At 37.9% G+C, this 20,530-nt stretch overlaps 2 protein-coding genes across 4 annotated transcripts in view; one reads left to right on the top strand and one right to left on the bottom strand.

The window, feature by feature from the left end:
• The window catches only part of sgtb (small glutamine-rich tetratricopeptide repeat (TPR)-containing, beta), an 11,230-nt gene extending 8,137 nt beyond the window's left edge, over positions 1-3,093 (bottom strand). The window contains exons 1-4 of the mRNA XM_038270119.1: positions 2,945-3,093; positions 1,192-1,304; positions 277-380; positions 56-131 (exon numbers count right to left, since the gene is read on the bottom strand). Coding sequence (XP_038126047.1) covers positions 56-131; positions 277-380; positions 1,192-1,291 — 280 coding nt within the window. The 5' untranslated portion in view covers positions 1,292-1,304; positions 2,945-3,093. The remainder of the gene's footprint in view (positions 1-55; positions 132-276; positions 381-1,191; positions 1,305-2,944) is intronic.
• On the top strand, positions 3,006-20,530 carry nln (neurolysin (metallopeptidase M3 family)). 3 transcript variants are annotated; one of them, XM_038270117.1, is made up of 13 exons: positions 3,006-3,101; positions 8,555-8,805; positions 10,169-10,317; positions 10,430-10,534; positions 11,735-11,837; positions 11,916-12,076; positions 12,311-12,446; positions 16,042-16,408; positions 16,480-16,681; positions 16,801-16,987; positions 17,075-17,203; positions 19,767-19,903; positions 19,986-20,530. In XM_038270117.1, exons 2-13 carry the CDS (start codon positions 8,577-8,579, stop codon positions 20,136-20,138), a joined length of 2,058 nt encoding a protein of 685 aa, XP_038126045.1. In that variant the 5' UTR covers positions 3,006-3,101; positions 8,555-8,576; the 3' UTR covers positions 20,139-20,530. The 3 variants fall into 3 exon arrangements, with proteins under 3 accessions (XP_038126045.1, XP_038126044.1, XP_038126046.1); XM_038270116.1 differs by having other exon boundaries at positions 3,030-3,196; XM_038270118.1 differs by lacking the exons at positions 3,006-3,101; positions 10,169-10,317 and having other exon boundaries at positions 8,570-8,805.

The raw sequence follows: 20,530 nt of genomic DNA, 5'->3' as shown, positions 1-20,530 counted from the left end.
TTCGTGGTTTCCTTTCAGTAAATTCTACCAAAGTCTATTCATCTGCTGGTATTACCTTCATTTTTAAGTTGCTCTGCCCGTTCAATGTCTTCAGGAGACGGGGAGCTCTCTGGTACTGTGAGGTTGTCGTTCTGCGTGAAACAGAAAAGATGATGGAATCTAAATGAACACATTTAACTTTTAGTTGTTGTTTTGGTTCTGTTTTGCTTTTGTTGAGGCAAAAAGTCATTTTACTTTGCTCCTGGGCCAGCAAGTAATTTTTTCCCTACTACCCACCTTGAGGAGGGCGTTGAGGAATATCTCTCTGAGCGGCTGGGACACAGCAAGGTGGCAGTCGCTGGAGCTGATCTTGAAGGTGGTCTCCAAGCACTGGATTGCAACTGAAGTATATGGCACAGAATACAATTAAAGGTCACAGCTTAAGAGGGGTAACTGTTCAAATTAGGCTTAACGACAGTCAGGGAAGGGAAATCTGAAGGAATTATTCCCTAGAATGAACAAAGCATCCATCACCTTTGCATACCAAGTTTAATTTTTGTGTCTTTGCCCAACAAAAAGTAATATTCCTAGAATATTTTCTAATTTTTCACATCACATCCAGAATTTTTTTTCTGTTTTCTTTGTTGTTGCTTTTTCACAGGACAATGACATGATGATGGAACATTGTTTTAATAATAGAAAAACAAACAAATGCATTGTTCTCAAAAACATTTGAATTGGTCCCCTAATATAAAACCCAGTGCAACTGAAAAATGCAAAAAAAAACACAGCATCATTCTCACAAGCAAACACGGTAGTGGCAGAATCAAGCCTGCTTATTTTTTTTTTTTTTTTTTTTTTGCTGTTGAGTATGAAGCTGGTGATGGCTGAAATGTAGACTTTTTGGTTAAATCAATCAAGAATCTGGTAAAAACTACAGACTCTTCAGTTAATACAAAGGAGCTAGGAAAATGTTTTTCTTTTCTGGTTTTGTTGGGTTTATTTTTGAAGTTTTTCCCAAAAGACTAGCTCCTGTAAATGCAGGCAAATGTGGTACTGAACTATTCAAGATATTCAGAAGAAAAAGCTACAAAAGGCCACTTTATGTATGATTTTCACTAATAGTAATCCCTTGAAGTTGATGGTTTTAATGTAACAAAACAACAGACTATAGTCTAAGATGAACTGAACAGATTCGGTGAAGCGACTTACCCTCAAGGCTCTCCTGCTCGTCTGAATTCAAAGCACTGACGTGAGTTTGATCTCGTAAGAACTGCACAATAGCGAACGCAAGACGCTTCTCCACTGCCATTTTGATCTAGAAACTTGAGCAAGAGATGTGGGATTAAAAATTAGGCCATTAGAATACCATCAAAAAATGGGAAATACATACGCTTAAGATCAGTTTTCAAACATGATGAGGTCATGTAAATATATTCTTGTGCCGATGGAGATATTTGTGATCAAACTACATTAAAAAAGGCTCATTATTATTCCAAATTACTTACAAACATGTAATGTGGACAGTTGATGGGCTATACTGACATTTTTATTCACTGAGGGAAAAGAAACACTCATAGAAACAGAACTGGAACATATGTATTGAATGTAAACACTCCAGCTGTCCACAATAATCATTAATATTACTAGAATTAAGACTCGAAATGAATGAAACTTGTCTTCACATGGAAACTACATGTGAAACAAGTTGGCCTGAGTTTCAGAAATGTGGGAACGACAAAATATAGAACTTATTCCACAATATTCCCATTTACTAGAGCATGTTAGGATAATTATCATTGAAGATGTGTGAATTTAATACACCTTGGTATTGGCTGCCAGTTGCGAGTAAGAACTGATGTTTTAATCTAATTAGGACACTTCCTCTGTCTGGATATACAGTTATAATCTATAAGACAGAAAATGAAGTATAATATTTTGATAAGGCTGGAGCCATGGATGTCTACTCATCTGCTAATGTGTAAGATGTAAAATATGATGATGTGGCAGACTGGAGATGTATAAAATGCCTCTTTAACTGTTAATCTGAGAGGTGAACCTGGAGGTGAGCAGCTGGCTTCTGTACATTCTAAGCAATTTCTCTGATCTATCAGAATCTGTTGTCATGTCTCCTGGTTATTTAATACATATAAGTTATAAAGTGTTATTTAAAGAGTTTGTCCTGAGTGATCTCTTTTCAGGGAAAATAACCGGAGAAATAGAGCTTCAAGGTGCATACACAGAGCCCATCTTTAACAAATGGTGTTTCAAGCTACTGAAATCAGAAACACAGACAAAAAAACACGTATGTGTTCCATCCTATGATGAGGAGGCACCAACATACAGAGGGCTGCTGACTCCCTACTATTGTTCATCATTAGCAATCTAATAAGCAAAGATATCAGATCCTTTGTCCAAGACAGCTTATTGCATAATTCAGAGATATTTATTCTTGCATGTTGGCTGCAGATGTCTGAACTGATCATTGGTGCTGAAGCTGCATCACAGAGACCCAGGACTGGTCAGTGTTGGGCTGCAGGCTGCAAGCAGTGGACATAGAAAAAAAAAATAGCTTCATGTCTCCATCACGTGCTGATGCCAGGCGCTGATCTGTTCATTCTGCTCTGGCTGCCACAGCCACTCCTCCTTCACTGTGTGTTGACACACGTAAGCTACATGTAGTGATGCTGTGAGCAGAGCTGTTTTGATTCATCATGCACACTTTATGCTTATAAAAACCACACATTTAACAGCTTGGTCAGATTGTGACGCGCAGGCGGGCGTTGGCTGCTTTAAAAATCCTTATCTGACAACAATGCCCTGCAGCCTGAGTGATGCTGCGCACTAGATCTCTGATAAAGACAGAAAACATCCCAGCCAAACAACAGCTATTGAAACAGTTTATTCATTAAACGTTAAAGGGTAATAATAGTTGCCCCCCCTCCTCCTCCTCTCGCCTACTTACCTGAGCTCCTCAGCTGTCTGCGTCATGAGGACAGAAAGAGCGTCTGTCCTCTGCGCGCATGCGCTCTCTGGCGGAGGAAATGAGAGGCTCCACTCAGTGCGAGGAGGGGAGCGACAGGAGAGCAGCTACTGGGACTGCTGGGATTGTAGTTGTGACAGTAAGACTGGAAAAAGCTGTTTTCTGCTCTGATCAAGACGCATGAGAATCCAGCATGTGTGCGTTAAGGGTCTCTGTGTGCGTAAAGCTTTGGAGGTATGAGTCTGGGTATTCATTCACATAACAGGATGGTGTTTGGTCACATGTGGCTGGTAAAAATGAGAAAAAAAAAGTTAAGTCTGCTTGTGAGCGTTTAGCTGCTATTAGAGAAAGAAAATTCAGAGTTATTTAACTCTTTTAATATCAGAGGATCCCAGTGTTGTGCCATGAAACTTTACACTGACAGCTGGACATGGGAAAGATTTCCTAACTAGCATGAAAAGAATGCAGAGCAGTCTGACACTGGAATCACTGCTGGGGGGGAGTCAGCAAATACTCCAGTGAAACCTCATGCACCATCTTGTATAAAAGAACATATTCCTTTATGTTCTTCTTGCTTTTAATTTGCAGTGAAATATTAAAAACAAAAAAAGAAAGGGAGTAATAAGCTCTTTTGTCAAATTTCATTCTGCTTTCTGTGAATTTAGGAAGTTTTTCTCCTGGATCCTCTTGAATTTCAGGTTTTCCCCCTTTTTTCACATGTCAGACTGCAAGTTATTTGTTCACCCTTTACTGAAAGGCAAGATATGCAGCTGTGGTGACTAATAATTTTTATTATTATCTGAATGCACAGCTAATGAATTCCACTACCTGAGTTGTGGATCTCTGCAGCTCATCCAGAGTACCCCTGGACCTGCTTTAACCCCATTAGTTCCATGATCCTTGTAGGTTTGCAAGCTTGAGGTTCTGTTTTCAGTGGTGGTTTAGAAGCAAATTTACCGGGGGTCTGAATTGTGTAATGATGCATTCACACCCTGATTTTCATTTCTGGAGCCATTTGCAGCCGTGCAGATAAAGCAATGATCCTATTTTAATATCACTGAAGCTAAAAGTGCAACACCCTAATTCATTTTAAAAATAAAACTGTAAAGTAAAAGTGTCCAAATGACCAATCAGTTACAGTCGCTGTTTTTTTTCTCACACAATGTTTACATTTTATCACTGCTGCAGTTTAAGTAATGGGAATGTTTGTACAAAATTAAATTTTGTTTTGTATACTCTCTGTGTATACAAAATGACAATAAAGTTTGTCAAATCTAAATGCATATATCATTAGAAACTTATTTACTATTATGTCTTCAGTAAAGGGGCCATAACTGGTTCTAGAGGGGCCCTGGCCCCTTTTGGCCCCTTCCTAGAACCATCCATTGTGTTGTATGAACTAACTTTGCTCTAAACAAACCTTAAAATGTTGCCCTCGCCCATCTGCATGTTCCCTGATCTTTATTGTTTGTTCACTTGTAAAATTATCTAAGAAAAAAAAGAACTAGGCTAATATCCGATTGATTGTTGCCACAATTTAACATCAGAACACCTCTGGACTATTCCCAAACAATCTGGGTTCCCTCATTCTGCTCCAAAAGATTGATACATCTCTAATTAACGTGAATTTTTGGAGGGAATGTGTGGTTTGAAAGGATGGTTTAAGAAAAATTGTATTCTTTTAAGAAGTGTTGCGCCGATGCCATTTTTTGGCCCCGATACCTGGCTGTGCAGTATTGGCCGATACCGATACATCTGTTTGGAAAAAAGAAGGAGACTAATACAAAGTGAATACAGTAGAAATTTTAATACTGGTATCAGTATCGGTGCAACACTACTTAAGACATCTTGAGTTGGCAAAAATTTTATACAATGAAGTATTTAAGAGCTGACTGCTGTATAATTAAACAAAAATTATGAAAGGTTTGATTAAATCCTGAGGCTTTAATCAAAAGAAGTTATTAAGAAGACAATTATTTCAACCCACTTGCTTCGTTTACGTTCCATGTCAGGTTTCTTAGTTTTTGATTCTGACTGTAATCCTTCAAAGATACTTCAACGGACCTGGTCCAGCCTCTACATTGAAAACAGACCATAGTAAGGAGTACAATCTGCAGTAAAATCAGACTAAGATATTTCTAAAATATAATCAGCCACTGGATCCGCCCATAAAAAGTGGGTCAAGCATTCTGGCTTGGAGCATGCTCCCAGTTTACCTCACCAACTTGTCATGACTATAGTGAAGAATCACTTGGGAAACCATATCATGTTCCTTCCACTTCTGTGTCAACCACTGCACTTTATTTTTGTACGGCCGTACTCCGGTGGCACATTTGCCTTTGGTGTTGAACGACTTCCACTTGCTGTTATATCCCATTTTGATCGTCTTCCTTTCACAGCTGGAAGGGATAATCATGATTTTTTACAGACATGTCTGATGCAATTTGAATCCCTGGTTTTACTTTTAGGGTGCCAGATAAAACCAGATATACAGACGTTACTTTAATTGTATAACTGTTTAATTTAGTGGTTCTCCAAATAGGGAAATGCTTTGAGGAGTTGCTGTGTAATTGCAGGTGTGGTGGGCTTGAAACTGAGCAAATGACACATTTTGAGAGGCTTTTTTTAAATGCAATGACAATAATGTTGAATTCTTTTACACAGTAAAAGAAATTGTTGAACTTAATAAAACAAACACTTTAAATGTGTTAGTTTTGTTATTTAAAGGAAGATGTATTTATTTTATTGGAATGATCATTTTACTGCAGACTTTTTATTGTTCATTGATTGAAAAGTTTGGTGAAGGGGAGGAAAAACTGTCCTGTAAACCAAAGGGGAGCTCAGCAAGACAAGCTTGCAATGCTGTGTAAGTTCTGGCCACTAGGGGCGCTAGTCCTGTAACTTCCAGGTTTAGAAACTGCCAGCCCTGCACTGTAGCAAATATAAGCAGTCTTCTTCAGTGTTTTGGAATCTGACAGCAGACCACTTTAGACCAGGGGCCTGTTTCAGAAAGGAGGTTAAGTGAAAACTCTGAGTTTGTTAACCCTGAAATGAGGGAAACTCTAGGTTTTCTGTTTCAGAAAGGGAGGTAAGTTAAACCTGAGAAAGCAGAGTAAGTCAAGCCCGTTTCTGAAAGAGAGGTAACTTATACTCAGAGTCAGTTACCATGGCAATTTACTCTGTGAACCTAACCTGGTCGAGAGCAGGTTTTCTTCAGAAAATCCAGAGTTTATTTTGGTCTCCTCCCCTTTTTTAAAGAGGAAGTGGTGTTTAAACACCTCATTGATTCTTTGGGGACATATTCATTGTACACATTTCAGTCACGTAGAGCGCATCAAAGGAAATGAAATGGCATGTCCTTTTATGGATGATCCTGTTTGTAAAGCCAGGTAGCTACTCTACTCCCATGATATGCTCAAGGCTTACCTGCTTGAAGTATGTTTTTATATTTCATTTTCAGCTGCTGCCGTGTTCTTTTGATGCCTGCAGGATTGCACCTATCCATGAAAACTAAATTAGGTTTAATAAAATACTGTTCTTCCAGTTTCACCTCTGATATTATAACAGTTGGGTAAGTTACTCTAAAATAGTTCTTAATTACTAACTACAAATTTTATCTTCAACAAGTCTAATTAGATTAATGTAATAATTACTGTCTCTAGAAAGTATTAGTCTACTTACTAATTTGTTTTACTTACTTATTAATTACTTTCTAAATCCCAAATCAACCTCAACCACTTGAACAATACAAGGAGAGACAAGAAACTGCACTTCTAATGCTTTCAAATAAACAATATTCAATTGCATGAATTAATCTTAAATTGACCAAAGTGTGTAACTAGAGGGAGAAAGTTCAAATCAAAATATTCCTTTTAAAATTTGATATTAAATCCACTATTGTTTTATAGTCTTTAATTTAATTAAAGTATTTATATGACTTAAGTAACTTAATTCATTACACCCAACACTGTATAAAAGTAATTAAAATGTAAACTTACGCATTGACTCTAGCAGCTATTTTCACCCAAGCTAACTCTCTCTCCTTCGCCGCTGCAGCCGTGTTGCTTTTTTTTTAAATACATGTTCAAATTCTGCATATACTTGCATAAGCACATCCAGTTCTGCTGGTGAGAAATATGCACACCTTTTTTTGTCTGACGCTGTTGCCATTGTGACTCGTAATATCTGTGCTCCATTGATAATGGCTTTTTTATAGTTGTGGTGCACGCGCTTAACTCAGAGTCAGTCAATTTAGAGTTGATTGAACTAACTCATTTCAGCTGTTCTGAAACCCAAAACTCAGAGTTTCCAATCTCAGGATAAGTCAACTCAGAGTTCAAGTTTTAACTCAGAGTTGGTTGAACTTCCTTATTGAAACAGGCCCCAGCACATTAACAAACCAGAGAGTTTAAAAATATACTATTTTTTTTTCTTACAAAATCAGGTTAATATTTTTTATTTCTCCCGTTAGTTTCATTATAAAAACATTACCTTAAAAAATCAGCTTTTATTTCAGTGAACTCCTTTGAGTGGATACCTCAGTCTAAGGTGCAACAAAGCTCCTTATAAAACAGTGTTTCACAACAAACAATGAAAATATAAGAAACTACATTTTTGCAGTTAGTGTCACTCAGTTAGCTAGTCTGTCAGTTAGAGGTATAAATCTGAAAAAGACAAGGTGATGAACTGACGTCAACCTGAGGTATGGGGGTATGGGGGAAAAAAATAATAGATTTCTACAAAAATTAGATTTTCATAAATGGAAAATTTGATGGATTTAGTTTTTTGGTTAAGTGCAAATTCGTAAGAGTTTCTTGAAAAGACGAGGCCACATTCACCCTTTTAGATTAATTCCCACATCAGAAAAAGCCAACATGTATCTTATCAGATGAGGGCTGTGTCTTTTTTTGCCTAACAGAAACTTTTAAGGGTAATGGTGTGTTTCGTTTATCCTCAGAAGTCAAATATTCCATTTTCTTAAAGGTATAGTGCAGGATTTTAGTGAATTTTTGAAAAGACCCGCCCTCTCCACTTTAAAAAAAAAATGCATATGCATGTGAGAGCATGCACAAGCCAATTTCATCTCTTTGCACGCTATGTTTAAAAGTTGCTGTTTGCATCGCTCATACAAGCTTACTTTACAAAAGAAGATTTGCAATTTTTTCACTCTGTCAGACTCACCACCGGTAAGTGAAAATGGGGACGAGCATGTAGAACGGCCTTAGGTAAACATATCACCAAAATGATTGACAATTAGGAGGACCACTTATTTTGATGATCCACCCTAAAAAAGAACATCCTCCACTTTAACTTAAATTGTCAATTTTAACTGACACGCCCTTAAAAGTTGGAACAGCGTGTCTGAAATTCAATGCATCAGGATGGTACCAGACTTCCACATTAACAGCAGTTAAACTCTGCCATTTTAACAGGTTGTAGTGGTTCTTTATTAAGTATATAACATCAAATCAGTCAGTTAGGGGAAACTGTGTATGTGCATCAAAGCATGTAGAAGTTTTATGTGTTTATCTCTAGTATGTTTCCATACATTTCTGCACATAGAAATTAAACTGAAACTATTTTTTTGTTGAGGTTCTCCAAACACCAGCTAAGAATGAAGATTCCTCAGGCGTCTGTGACATCGGCCAGAGACTGCTCCCAAGCTGGAAATGACAGGAATCCACTGAGATGGGATCTTTCCCCAGATGAGATCAGGACCATGACAGACAGCTTGATAGCCAGAGTAAAGAAGGTCTACGATGTTGTTGGATCTCTGCCCATTGAAAGCGTATCAGCTGGAAACACACTGGAAGCCTTGGCTAATGCTAAGCTGGATTATGCATGTGAGTGCAGAGCCCGAAGGTGAATTGAATTTGCTCAGATAGTCTTTTAAAGAACTAATTTTGCATTCATCTTGTCTGCTTTTCCCCTGTAATCACTAGCTGTCAAGTGGAAAAAGAGCTTTTGTGATGCTGTCTATAGAGTGAAAAACAGCCCAGCCTCTGCTGGACCCATTTGATTTAAGAGTCAAAGCAGCAGCCAGGTGGAGCTAATCAAATGCACCTGATTAATTCATTCAACAGCAAGACTGAACACCTATAAAAGCTGAAGTTTTGGCATTTTGCTGATCTTAAGTCTACTGTGGTACATTAACACAATGCCAAGCAGGAAAAGCATCAGCAATGAAGAGGTTGATGTTTTCCATTAGTCTGGGAGGGAATACAACACTCGTTCCAAATAAGTTAAGGGTCCAAAACTGCGCAAAGTGGGAGTGACAAACATTTAAGACAAATACTATTCTGCCATGAGCATTATAACAAATTTACCTCATGGTCAAACTTTTCAGCGTTTAGCCCATAAGCCCCCAACCTCAGATTCTAAAGTCTTAAAGTAAGCTTGTTACGTGTGAAAAATATGAAATATTAGTCAAATAAACGACTGGTTTGAAATGATTGACTGGAGAACCTATGCTCTCTTTAATAAGGCATAATTTTGGTTAAAAAAAGTTGATTTAAGTCTACGAAAATCTTTTCGGAACAATGTTTTGAGACAATTTCGACCAAAGTTGGAATTATCAGTCATATTCTAAAGGAAAAATGGCTTATTAACAAAAATATGTAATTCCAGCTGTGACATGTGGAGGAGGAGGTATAATTTGGACCTGTTTGTGTTTTTTTTTCTGTTGTTCCAGAACCTGGACCAATTTGGTTTGTCAGCCTCAGTGTTGAAGGCAGATGTTAGCTGTCCACCAGTTAGACATCTAAGGCTTTGCCCATACAGGGTTATCCAAAGGACAGTGATGCCTAACAAAACAACTTAAGAAAAACAATGAAAAGAATCAAGAGAGTTAAAAATCTAATTTTTTTTTAAATAATCTTATGATCACACACTTCTTTAGGCAGTTCTAATAGAAACAGAAGCTTTCCCTTGACTCTAGTCAGACAATGTATCAATTAAATTTCAGGTTTTGCTCACAAATGTAAAAAAAATAAATAAAAAAAATCAGCAACCAGTCAGGATGAATTAATAAATGTATTATTGATCTTTTGCTTTTCATTTTTTAGAACATTTGGCAAGTAATAAACAGAACAAAGACCACAAACACTAATCCATCATTTTCAGTGGACTTTTCTTTTTTCTTTTTTTTTATAAAATGTGCTTAGTTTGTATATTTTTGAGGTTTGTGTTTCATTCTCTCATCCCTAGCGTCACGTCACGTTCTCGACTTCCCCCAGTTCATTTGTCCCAATAAGGAGGTTCGGTCGGCGAGCACAGAGGCAGACAAGAAACTGTCTGAGTTTGACGTAGAGATCAGCATGAGGGAAGACGTGTTCGAGCGTTTGATAGCCTTGCAGGTTTACTTCCTGTCAATATTTGACCTGAAAATACTACAACCACATCTCAGCTGAGTTTTCGTATGAACAATTGAATCCACAAATCAGATGTTTCTGTGATATGTTTTTGTAGAAAAAGTTTGAAGACACTCCTGCATCTGAAGAAAAGAGATTGTTAGACGGATTGGTTAGATTAGGCCAGAGGAAAGGACTGCACCTATCTAAAGAGATTCAGCAGGTAAACTCCTGTCTAACACAGACATTCATCAGCAACGTTGATGAGAAAAGACATTTTCTCAGTCTGTTCATATTTCCATAAAGATTTAAGAATTTGATCATCTATGGGAATCCTATTTTATTATTATTAAAGGCAAATATGTTGCAATGCAAACCAGAAATAACACTTTGGAAAAAAGAAAATTTTTAAGAGTAACTTTGCTGGTTATTTTATTTTTTCCCAATATCTTTTTTCATTTTTTTTTATCACATTAAGTTTTACAGATTATATTCATTTCAGTTTATCTTCCTTTTATGGTATGCTCATGAATATTTAGATGAGCTCTGCCCAAATCCAAAAGCTCACTTTTGCATTGGGCTTAAAGGGAAGTACGTAGATGTGATCTTAAAACCCGATTTTGAAAATCTAAAGATTTTAAAAAGATATTTAAAAAATAAAGTTTGAAAAAAATATATATTAACAGTTAAGGTACTCTCAAAACCTTTATTTTTTTTTATTGATAAGTTTGTGAAAGTTTCATTTCTGCATTGCATTTTTTTTATTTATTTTTATAAAACCTGTTTTTTGGGAAAAAAGATTCACTCCATAAACTATTTGGAGATCTAAAATCTTTTCCGGAAATCACTTGGTTTCAATTCTAGGCTGCTGGGAATAGGAACAATTCATCTTCTCTTTTATTCAGCAGCCAGCAGTTCACATTAAGGCAAAGCATTTTAAAGTACTTTGCATGAATTAGATAATAAAATAGAAGAAAAATAAAAGCAGAATAAAAGCAAAAATTTGTAAAACAAGTATTTGGACCACAAAATAGCAGAAAAAAAAAATCATGATAAAGAAATTAAAATAGTTGGATAACAACCTTAAGCTAATACCCCAGTTAGCAGTTAAACTTCAACAGGGCAGTTCTAAACAAATTGGTTTTTAACTCTGACTTAAAAGCACTTCAGCACTTCAGCACTGTAAAAGTGCTGCTCATTTATTTAGATAAATTATCTTTTTGAGGTTCGATTGTGGATCTTAATTTGTTTTTGTTTTTTTATCTCATCAGTGTTTTTTTAATTTTTGACTTTAAAGTTTTTTTTATATTCTGTTTGGTTTGATAAATGCTATGCTATCTGATGACGATTCTTTATAAGGCATTGACTACGTTTATTAAACCTCTATGATTGTCTTGCCGTTTCCCCCATCGTTTATCCCAAGGAAGTAAAAGAAACCTCCAAACTGATCAGTGAGCTCTCCATAGAGTTTAACAGGAATCTGAATGAGGACAACACCTTCCTCGTTTTTTCTGAGCATGAATTAGGTAAGCGTGTTTGCAGGACTTGCTGTCTGATGCAGAGGTGCTCAAAACGTTCACTCTCTTCTTATTCATCTTGTGAAGGAGGGCTTGCTGATAGCTATTTAAACGGTCTAGAGAGGACAGCAGAGGGGAAGTATAAAGTGACGCTGGAGTATCCGCATTACTACCCCCTGATGAAAAGGTGTCATAACCCTGAGACCCGGAGGAAGATGGAAACAGCATTTCACAGCAGGTGCAAACAGGTGAGCTCTGCTACTTATGACCATGGTGCTGTAAGCGTGATGCTGGATGGAGAGGTTATGAGTGTTTTTAAAGTTGCCTGCCACAGAAATAGGTATAATCCTCTTCTTTTTTTAAATATAGTATAGTATAGTATAGTATAGTATAGTATAGTATAGTATAGTATAGTATAGTATAGTATAGTATAGTATAGTTTCCCCTTATTTAGGATTTTTTTTAAATATATTTTTTTCCAGGCAAACACGGTGATCCTTGAGCAGCTAATCCAACTGAGGGCAAAGGTGGCAGACTTACTGGGTTACAGCAGCCACGCAAACTATGTGCTGGAGATTAACATGGCTAAAAATGCAAGAAACGTGTCGGACTTTATAGGTACTCTGACACCACATCCCACCAGCAGACATTCCCCTCTCCTACAGCCATCATATCTGGGTTAAATTCAAACAAGATCCTGGATACAACGCTAGGCAGGCAAGCACTCACAGGGGTCATAGTACGCAAAATAGAGTTTACACAGTCATAGATAAATAACGATAGTTCAGTGTACAGAGAAGTTCAAACTCCATCAACACCTCCTTTCTCTGCAAATCTCACAATTCTAAACTTCCACCATAAAACGGGCGAAATGAAACGAACCACCAAATTGATGTAAAGTCTGGGATTTTGCCTTATTTGGTTCTGACCTGTACTTTTGTCACGCCCCCAAATTGACATACAGACCAGCCCACTGGTCTATGGCCCAAGAACATGAATTGAGGTAGATGTAAGACACCAGTTAACTGTTTAGCCTACAATTGGGTTTACTTTTACAAGAATTACAAAGCAGGCAGTTTCTCTATTGAAAATGAGCCAGAACCACGGGCGTAAATGCAGTGTTCCAGGCTGCATGGAGAATGGGGAACATTTTCACAGTCTTCCCAAGGATCCGAACACCCGGCAGGCATGGATTATTTTTTTCTATCAGAAGATCCCTGCAAAGTTTGATGCTCAGCTGTTCATTTGCTCTACGCATTTTACTGAAGACAGCTTTCAAAATCTTGGAGGAGGGGGGCATCTGACTGGACAGGTCATTCAAACCAAGAGATCAGCTCCAGGGCTGGTCCGGAACCCTGGGGAAAGGAGCGACCAAACCCAACCTGGTCACGGTATGCTTTCCCCCGCCTGCCCGGTAAGGCAGGTGTTGGGGTAGTACGGGGCCGCCGTTGTCCAGCCTACCGTCACCAGGTCGGGTTCGGTCGCTCTGTCCCCCGCTGGTGTCCATCAGGGTTCCCGGACCAGCCCCGGAGCTCATGGCTTGGTTCTGCTGCACTATAGCCGACCAAAATCTAGAATGATTTAGGTATGAAAAGTAGGACATGTCCGGTAAAAAGAGGACGTCTGGTCACCCTACCATATCAACAATTTCGATGTTTCAGTGAGTGAGTGCTTGTTGCTATGATGCATTGTTGCTCACCAGCTTTGCTCGTTGTAAACCAACCAATCAGCGCACAGCTCATCTAAATATTCATGAGCATACCATAAAAAGAAGAAAACCTGTTGTTTCATTGTAGGGCTTATAACAAGGCTTGCATTAGGACTTATAGAACAGCAAATATGCCAGTTTCAGCCCAACCAATGTTACAGACCCTATTCAGAGACCTTAAGAACCAGCACCAAATACCCTATAGAATAATTATATGATCCCTTTAAGCCTCTTTCCCACTTAAACTGGCAGGTTAATACAGGTTTTTCAAACAGGTGGCCTTTGTCCCCACTCTGCTGCATGTCTAGCGACGCCATCATGCCGGGTTAGGATTGATATTGTCATTATGTAATGTAATGTAAATCCCTTTATTGTCTCACAATGGGCAAATTCACTCTGTGCATTTAACCCATCTCTTTGGGGAGCAGTGGGCTGTCATTGTGTGGTGCCTGGGGAGCAGTGTGGGGTTAAAGGTTGCGCTTCATTGTTTTGTTCTTTTGCCCCACTGAATCTATCTCACCAGTGCTGCGCTATTTTTATCGAATGTAGCAGGGTGTTTCGGGTCAACTCTGGTCTGATGTTCCCACTGTATACCGATCAGATCTGAGCCGTTTGAAAGACATTGTAACCTGGGTTGCTTGCCGAGTCGTTTCACCCAAGTTGACACGGGTCAAAGAGCTGTTCCCACTGTCACTAAAAGCCGATTGCTGCTCGGAGTAGAGCTGCTGCTCCTCCACATCAGGAAGAGTCAGCTGAAGGGACTCAGGCGTCCAGATTATACCCCTGACACCCTTTCTCCTGAGGTGTTCCAGCCTGTCCCAATGGAAACAGGGACTGTTACTCTCGCATGACCTTTAAACACCTCAGGCTTCCCCCAGAACAGCTGGAGAAGATCTCTGAATGGCTTTGCTCAGACTTTTATTAAACAACCTGCATTGAAACTTAAATAAAATGACGCATGGTCAACCCCCTCCCTTCCAGAAATGCATACATAAACTGAAGCAAGATAGAATTAAATATGGAATATTAATAGAAAGCTTTTAATTATTGGAAAGGTAATGATATATAAAAGAAAAAACTATAATGTCGTCTGAAACCTAGGTAAATGCTGATATATTGTGCATCGTTAAGGATAAATGTTGTGTATAGAACTGTATTATATCTATTTTATATATCTTTTTATATCCATAGCTGTATGATGGTTATTTATTCCCCAGGTGGCCAGTTTTATATTGTTAAAACACTTTACACTACAATATTGTATTGTTTTTATTAAACGCTTCACTTTTATGTTATTCTTATAAATTTTTTCTTAAGTCCACATTTGTGTGACTATTTTTTTCTATAATGTTTTTTTACTGCTGTAAATATCAGAATTTTGTGGGGACAATAAAGGGATTTTCTATTCTATTCTATATACAACTATATACATGGGGATAAGGTCAGGCCTGTGTTTTAAAATAACAAATGTGATTTAAAAAGATCCGAATCAGATTTAAAACACATTCATATTGTTGTAATGGGGGTTTGGAGATTACCAGTGTATGAACCAATAACATTAGGAGGCCTCAGTGACTACAGTTACTACACAGTCGACCTTTAGAGCTCCAGCATCTGGGGAGTGAGACTGCACCAAACCGCGTCTCTAGAGAGAAAGGCTTAATGACTGGGGAGAAACTGGTCTCTATGGCTGTTAGACATTAATCAAAAAAAAAAAAGAAAAAAATACAGGGATGTTTATTTTAATTGGATCTTTTAAAAAGGTTCACAACTCAGCAAAATATATACACAAATTTTTTTTTTTTGTTAAACTAAATGGATACTTTTGCTGATTGATGTGTATTTATAATAAAATTGTTCGAAATAGTTTGACAAATAGAAACTTGTTTATCATTCCTTGCAGAAATAACAAACAAGTGCATGAAGTGAACCTCAATGACTTTTTTGCATCCATGGCACCCCCTATAGTTGGAAATGTTCTCTCCAAGAGAATTTTTTAAACCCTTTTCTTGATTTAAGGACAAATTTTATTTATTTCAAAATCTAACAATTTAGATTTCTCAAATGTAAAAGTTTTAACTTGGAATTAACATTATCGGCCTTGTCGAACTAATAAGATATTTAAAAAGCAAAGTGTTATTATTTATTTTTTTGCATGCAATCTGTTGTCATTTTATCTATGGATTATGATGGACAAACATTTGGATAATTTCTTTTTCATGGGAAAAATAATAAGCTAAACTAGTTTTCAGCTCATTTTGGTAAGGTTAAGATTGAACTAATTTGAACTTATATATTCCTCCGTATTCTGAGCTTAAAAGTAACATTCCCCAAATTATATAGTTTGTATTTGTTCAAATATATTAATTTTTTTTAGTTCATAAAGTTAAAAATGAATTATTTAGTGGTAGTGGGGCAAAAATTAGCAGGGCACAGAAAACATTTAGATAATAACAGCAGAATTAGAGCTTGGAGTCCTTAGGGTTTTTCACCAATCTTTTTCAGATGCATTCTATGAGAGATTAAAGCCCATCGGAGACAAAGAAAGAAAGTACATCCTTGCATTGAAGAAGAGGGAGTGCTTGATGAAGGGCTACCAGTTTGATGGGCGGATCAATGCCTGGGATTTGCCCTACTACATGAACCAAGTGGAGCAGTGCAAGTTTGCTGTAAACAAGGACAAACTGATTGAGTATTTCCCCCTGGAGGTGGTGACAGAAGGGCTGTTTAGTATCTACCAGGAGCTGCTGGGTCTCATCTTCCAAGAGGTTGAGTGTGCTCAAGTCTGGCACGAAGATGTTAAGCTTTACTCAGCCCGTGACGCTGAGACGGAGGAAGAAATCGGACAATTCTACCTGGACCTGCATCCAAGGTGAACTACAGCTTTATGAGCTTTCTTTTTTATTTTCTCACTAGTTGTAAAACCTGACTGTTTTTCTTCAGGGAAGGGAAATATGGCCACGCTGCTTGCTTTGGCCTCCTGCCAGGCTGCAGAGGGCCTGATGGAAAACGCAGACTTCCAGTGGCCGTTATGGTGGCCAACTTTACAAAGCCCAGAAAAGGCTGGCCCTCTCTCCTCCAGCACCATGAGGTGGAGACGTATTTCCATGAGTTTGGTCATGTGATGCATGAGCTCTGCTCTAAGGTGCAAATTCCCTCAACAGACAGTGTTAAACTAGCTGCCATGCATGGTTTGGTTTATTATATTTTTTGTTCTTATTCTGGCAACTGAGGATAAACTCCTCCTGTGTTTGTGTGGCTCAGACCACTTTCTCAGAGTTCAGTGGTACTCTGGTGGACACAGACTTTGTAGAAGTGCCGTCCCAGATGCTGGAGAACTGGGTTTGGGAAAAGGAGCCTCTGCGAAGGATGTCGGGTCACTACAAGGATGGGACGCCAGTCCCGGACGATTTGCTGGACAAACTGATTGCATCCAGAGTGGCAAACACAGGTCAGACGCTCCAAATTCTCCAAGATCTGAAACTCTCTGCTACATTTAAGCTGAAAGCCTCCATCAAAGTGCTTTTCTCCTCTTTAGGTCTGATGAACCTGCGGCAGGTCATCCTCAGTAAAGTGGACCAGGTTCTTCACTCCTGTCCAAGTGCAGATACTGCTGAGGTGTTTGCACAGCACTGCCAGGACATCCTTGGTGTTCCTGCCACACCTGGTCAGTTACATTAACGACTGCTAGATTTTTAACGTTAGAGACCACTGATACCTTTAAATGTATGTTTTACAATAAAAGGATTATATAATGAATTGTGCAAACAAAACAGGAAATCAAATTGCAGTTATGATAATGTGTCAGTGACATTTTACCAAGTTCTCTAAAGGTATTTAATAATTTCAAGAAAGACTAGTTGGACATCTATGGACTGTCTGTGTGGCTCATCTTGATCTTGCAAGGCAACAGCGTTAACAAACATGCAAGCAGAAAGCAGAAAATGGCTGCATGCTCAGAGTACAATGCTGTTCTATGTATATAAATATATATAACAGATCTGCGCATATTTATGTAGGTCTTGTATATATATTGTTTGAAATGTTTTGCAATAGTCCAAGTAGGAATCATTTTAATGGCAATCAAGATAGGTTAATTGTTTTGATTAGGATTAACCAATTTTTATTTGATTTTTTTACTGTCAAACTATGCTCCCACAGATCTGCTGTATATTGGTTTTAACGTCACAGCCACTAAGCATATAGACTGGAGTAAGTTTGAAGACGTTTTACCTCCCATCCAGGACGCTTTTTACATTCAAAATGTCAAGAATAGCGTGGAGTTCAAGTTTTAATACAGTAGCCCATCACAACCTTACTTTGTTTTGAAAACATACAAATTAAAATGGACGAGGCCTTTTGGAATGGGAGTCGTTGGGCTTCTTTTGCCTCAAAAGAATGTCCTTTGTCCATAAAGTGTAGATGTACCGCAGAATTACAGATGTGTAGAAGTACATTTACACCTTATGGACAAAGGAAATTTTTTTAAGGAACCAGAATGTTCACATTTTGGACAAAGAATCTATGTTAAGAAAGAAAAGCCAACCTTAAACAGAAGGGGTAGACTCAGATTTCAGCTTTCAAAAACCTACAATGCAGCCATTGAGTTGATCCCTTCCTGTTATCATCGCATCCCCAGCCCCTGTACATGAGAGCGGAAGACCTCACCTATTTAGCCAGGCCAACAATTCCCTTTAACGACCCCCCTTTTCAGAGACTTAGACGGGTATGGGGCATTGCAGGCAAGCAAAATAAGCCAAAGGACCCCCATTCCAAAGGGGTGGACCCCTTCATCCGTTTCAATTTGCATGTTTTCAAAACATAAACAAGGTTTTGTTGGGCTACTGCATAAAACCTCGAACTCAGCGCTATTCCTGACATTTTTAATTGAAAAAGCTTCTTGGATGGGAAGCGAATCATCTTCAAATCTTGGAAACAAAGTCCAATGGACTGCTTTTAACTATTTCTGAAAAATATAGTGACCTAATATGGGCTTTTAAGAGTATATTTTAAACACGAATTAAAAACCTTAAAAGTAAGTTGTTTTTTTAACCTTAACCCTTAACAAATGTCTCCATTTGGCCCCTTTCTTATCATCTCTGATGTAGTTATATTACATTTAACAAGTAGTAACACCTGGAGGAAAACTTTCAAAATAAATTCCTGCTTCTTCTAAAGCATCATCTGGTCTTAAAAATGGCTGGTTCAACTATATAAATAAAACTTTAGTTTTCATAATTTGCTTTACAAAGAAACATAACTTTACCCTTATTTATTTAGCTTTTTAAGCTACTTTTTACACTTTAAAGAGAAAATGCCTCTACTGTAGAGATTGACTGATAGAGGGGTTTTTAAGGCCGATGCTGATTATTCTGACAGTAGTCTAACCTATCATAGATATGTGCTACCGATACTTTTGGGTAAATTCATGAAGCCCCTAATTTTTTTTTTCTTCTTTACATGATGAAAATTACACACTGATTAAAATAATAGCTACACACGTCTCAATATAAATAAAAAATGAAAATAAACAAATGAAACAACAATGGATAGCAAATGGAAGGAATACATGCACCTTACATGATCTTAAGCATGGCTGCTGAATGCACTAATGAATGGGTGAAAATGATGCCGAAAAATATGTTCAGTGTATGGGTCTATCTCTATTTTATGACGACATAAATTTTCTGGCCCTTGAGAGCTGGATAATTTGCCATGAGGGGCCAGATTCAGCCCGTAACATCATCCGCGACCCCTCACCCCCCCACCACGGACTGTTCTCCTTGCTGCCCTCTGGGAAGAGGCTACGCATCATCTAATGCAGGACCAGCAGGTTCTGCAACAGCTTTTTCCCCGCTGCAATAATACTGTTGAACTGTTAAAAACTAATCAAGCCACGATTCGAGACTCTGGATCACACTGTAAACATCATACTTGCACTACATGGCGAATCTTTAAAATAGAACTCAACTCGGTGTTTCTACTGCATTTTGCACCATATTTATGTATTTATTTTTGCACTGCTCTGAACCTTCCACATCAATGCCTTTTGCACCATGTCTCTCCTACAGTGTTTATATTGTGATCACTGATGCACACTATAAATGGAAAAATCTAAATTGTATACACTCTATGTGTACAAAATGACAATAAAATTTGTCTAAAGAGTTTGACTCATGTTCTAAAGGATCTACTTTAATCATGCCTTTTTGTGTGTGCTTTTTTTCCAGGCACCAACATGACAGCCAGTTTCAGCCACTTGGCAGGAGGATACGATGGTCAGTACTACAGCTATCTGTGGAGTGAAGTCTACTCTATGGACATTTTCTTCAGTCGTTTTAAAAAGGAAGGCATTATGAACCCAAAGGTTGGTTGGTTATATTCCCTCTTTCCCTTTTGATTTGAACTTAATCTAGGATTGTGTTAAATGTGTTTGCGTTTTTCTTCAGGTTGGGAAGGAGTACAGAAAGGTGATACTAGAAGCTGGAGGCTCTGTGGACGGGATGGACATGCTGAGGACCTTTCTCGGACGCGAACCACGCCAGGATGCTTTCTTTCAATGCAAAGGACTGACTACGGCCCCAGAAACAAAAACCTTATAAATAAAAAAAAATTAAATGTTACATTTATTTTAAAGAAAACATTTACATAACCGTTTCATTGCAAAAATGGGTACAAGAATAAAAATATAGGATTAATTCTACTACGTTGTCAGACACTTGATTTTAAAAGAGCATTACAAAAAAAATAAAAAGATAAGGAAAATCATTAGATTAAGGGATTAAAATTGTTTGTTTGTTTTTTACTCCAGAAACCTTGGTGGACCAACACCAGCTGATGACATGCCACCTCAAACCATCACTGAATCTGGACTTCAAGCAGCAGTTGATTATGTCCCTCCTCTCTTTCTTCAGATTCTAACCAAATACCCGCCTTGACTACAAAATACTTTTAATTTTGTTTAGACAACTAAATAAACAATTTAGCTCTTGCA

This window comes from Cyprinodon tularosa, unplaced genomic scaffold, assembly GCF_016077235.1.
Source record: "Cyprinodon tularosa strain WSP-4 unplaced genomic scaffold, ASM1607723v1 ctg750, whole genome shotgun sequence".
NCBI lineage: Eukaryota > Metazoa > Chordata > Actinopteri > Cyprinodontiformes > Cyprinodontidae > Cyprinodon > Cyprinodon tularosa.
This window is presented reverse-complemented; position numbering and strand designations above follow the sequence as displayed.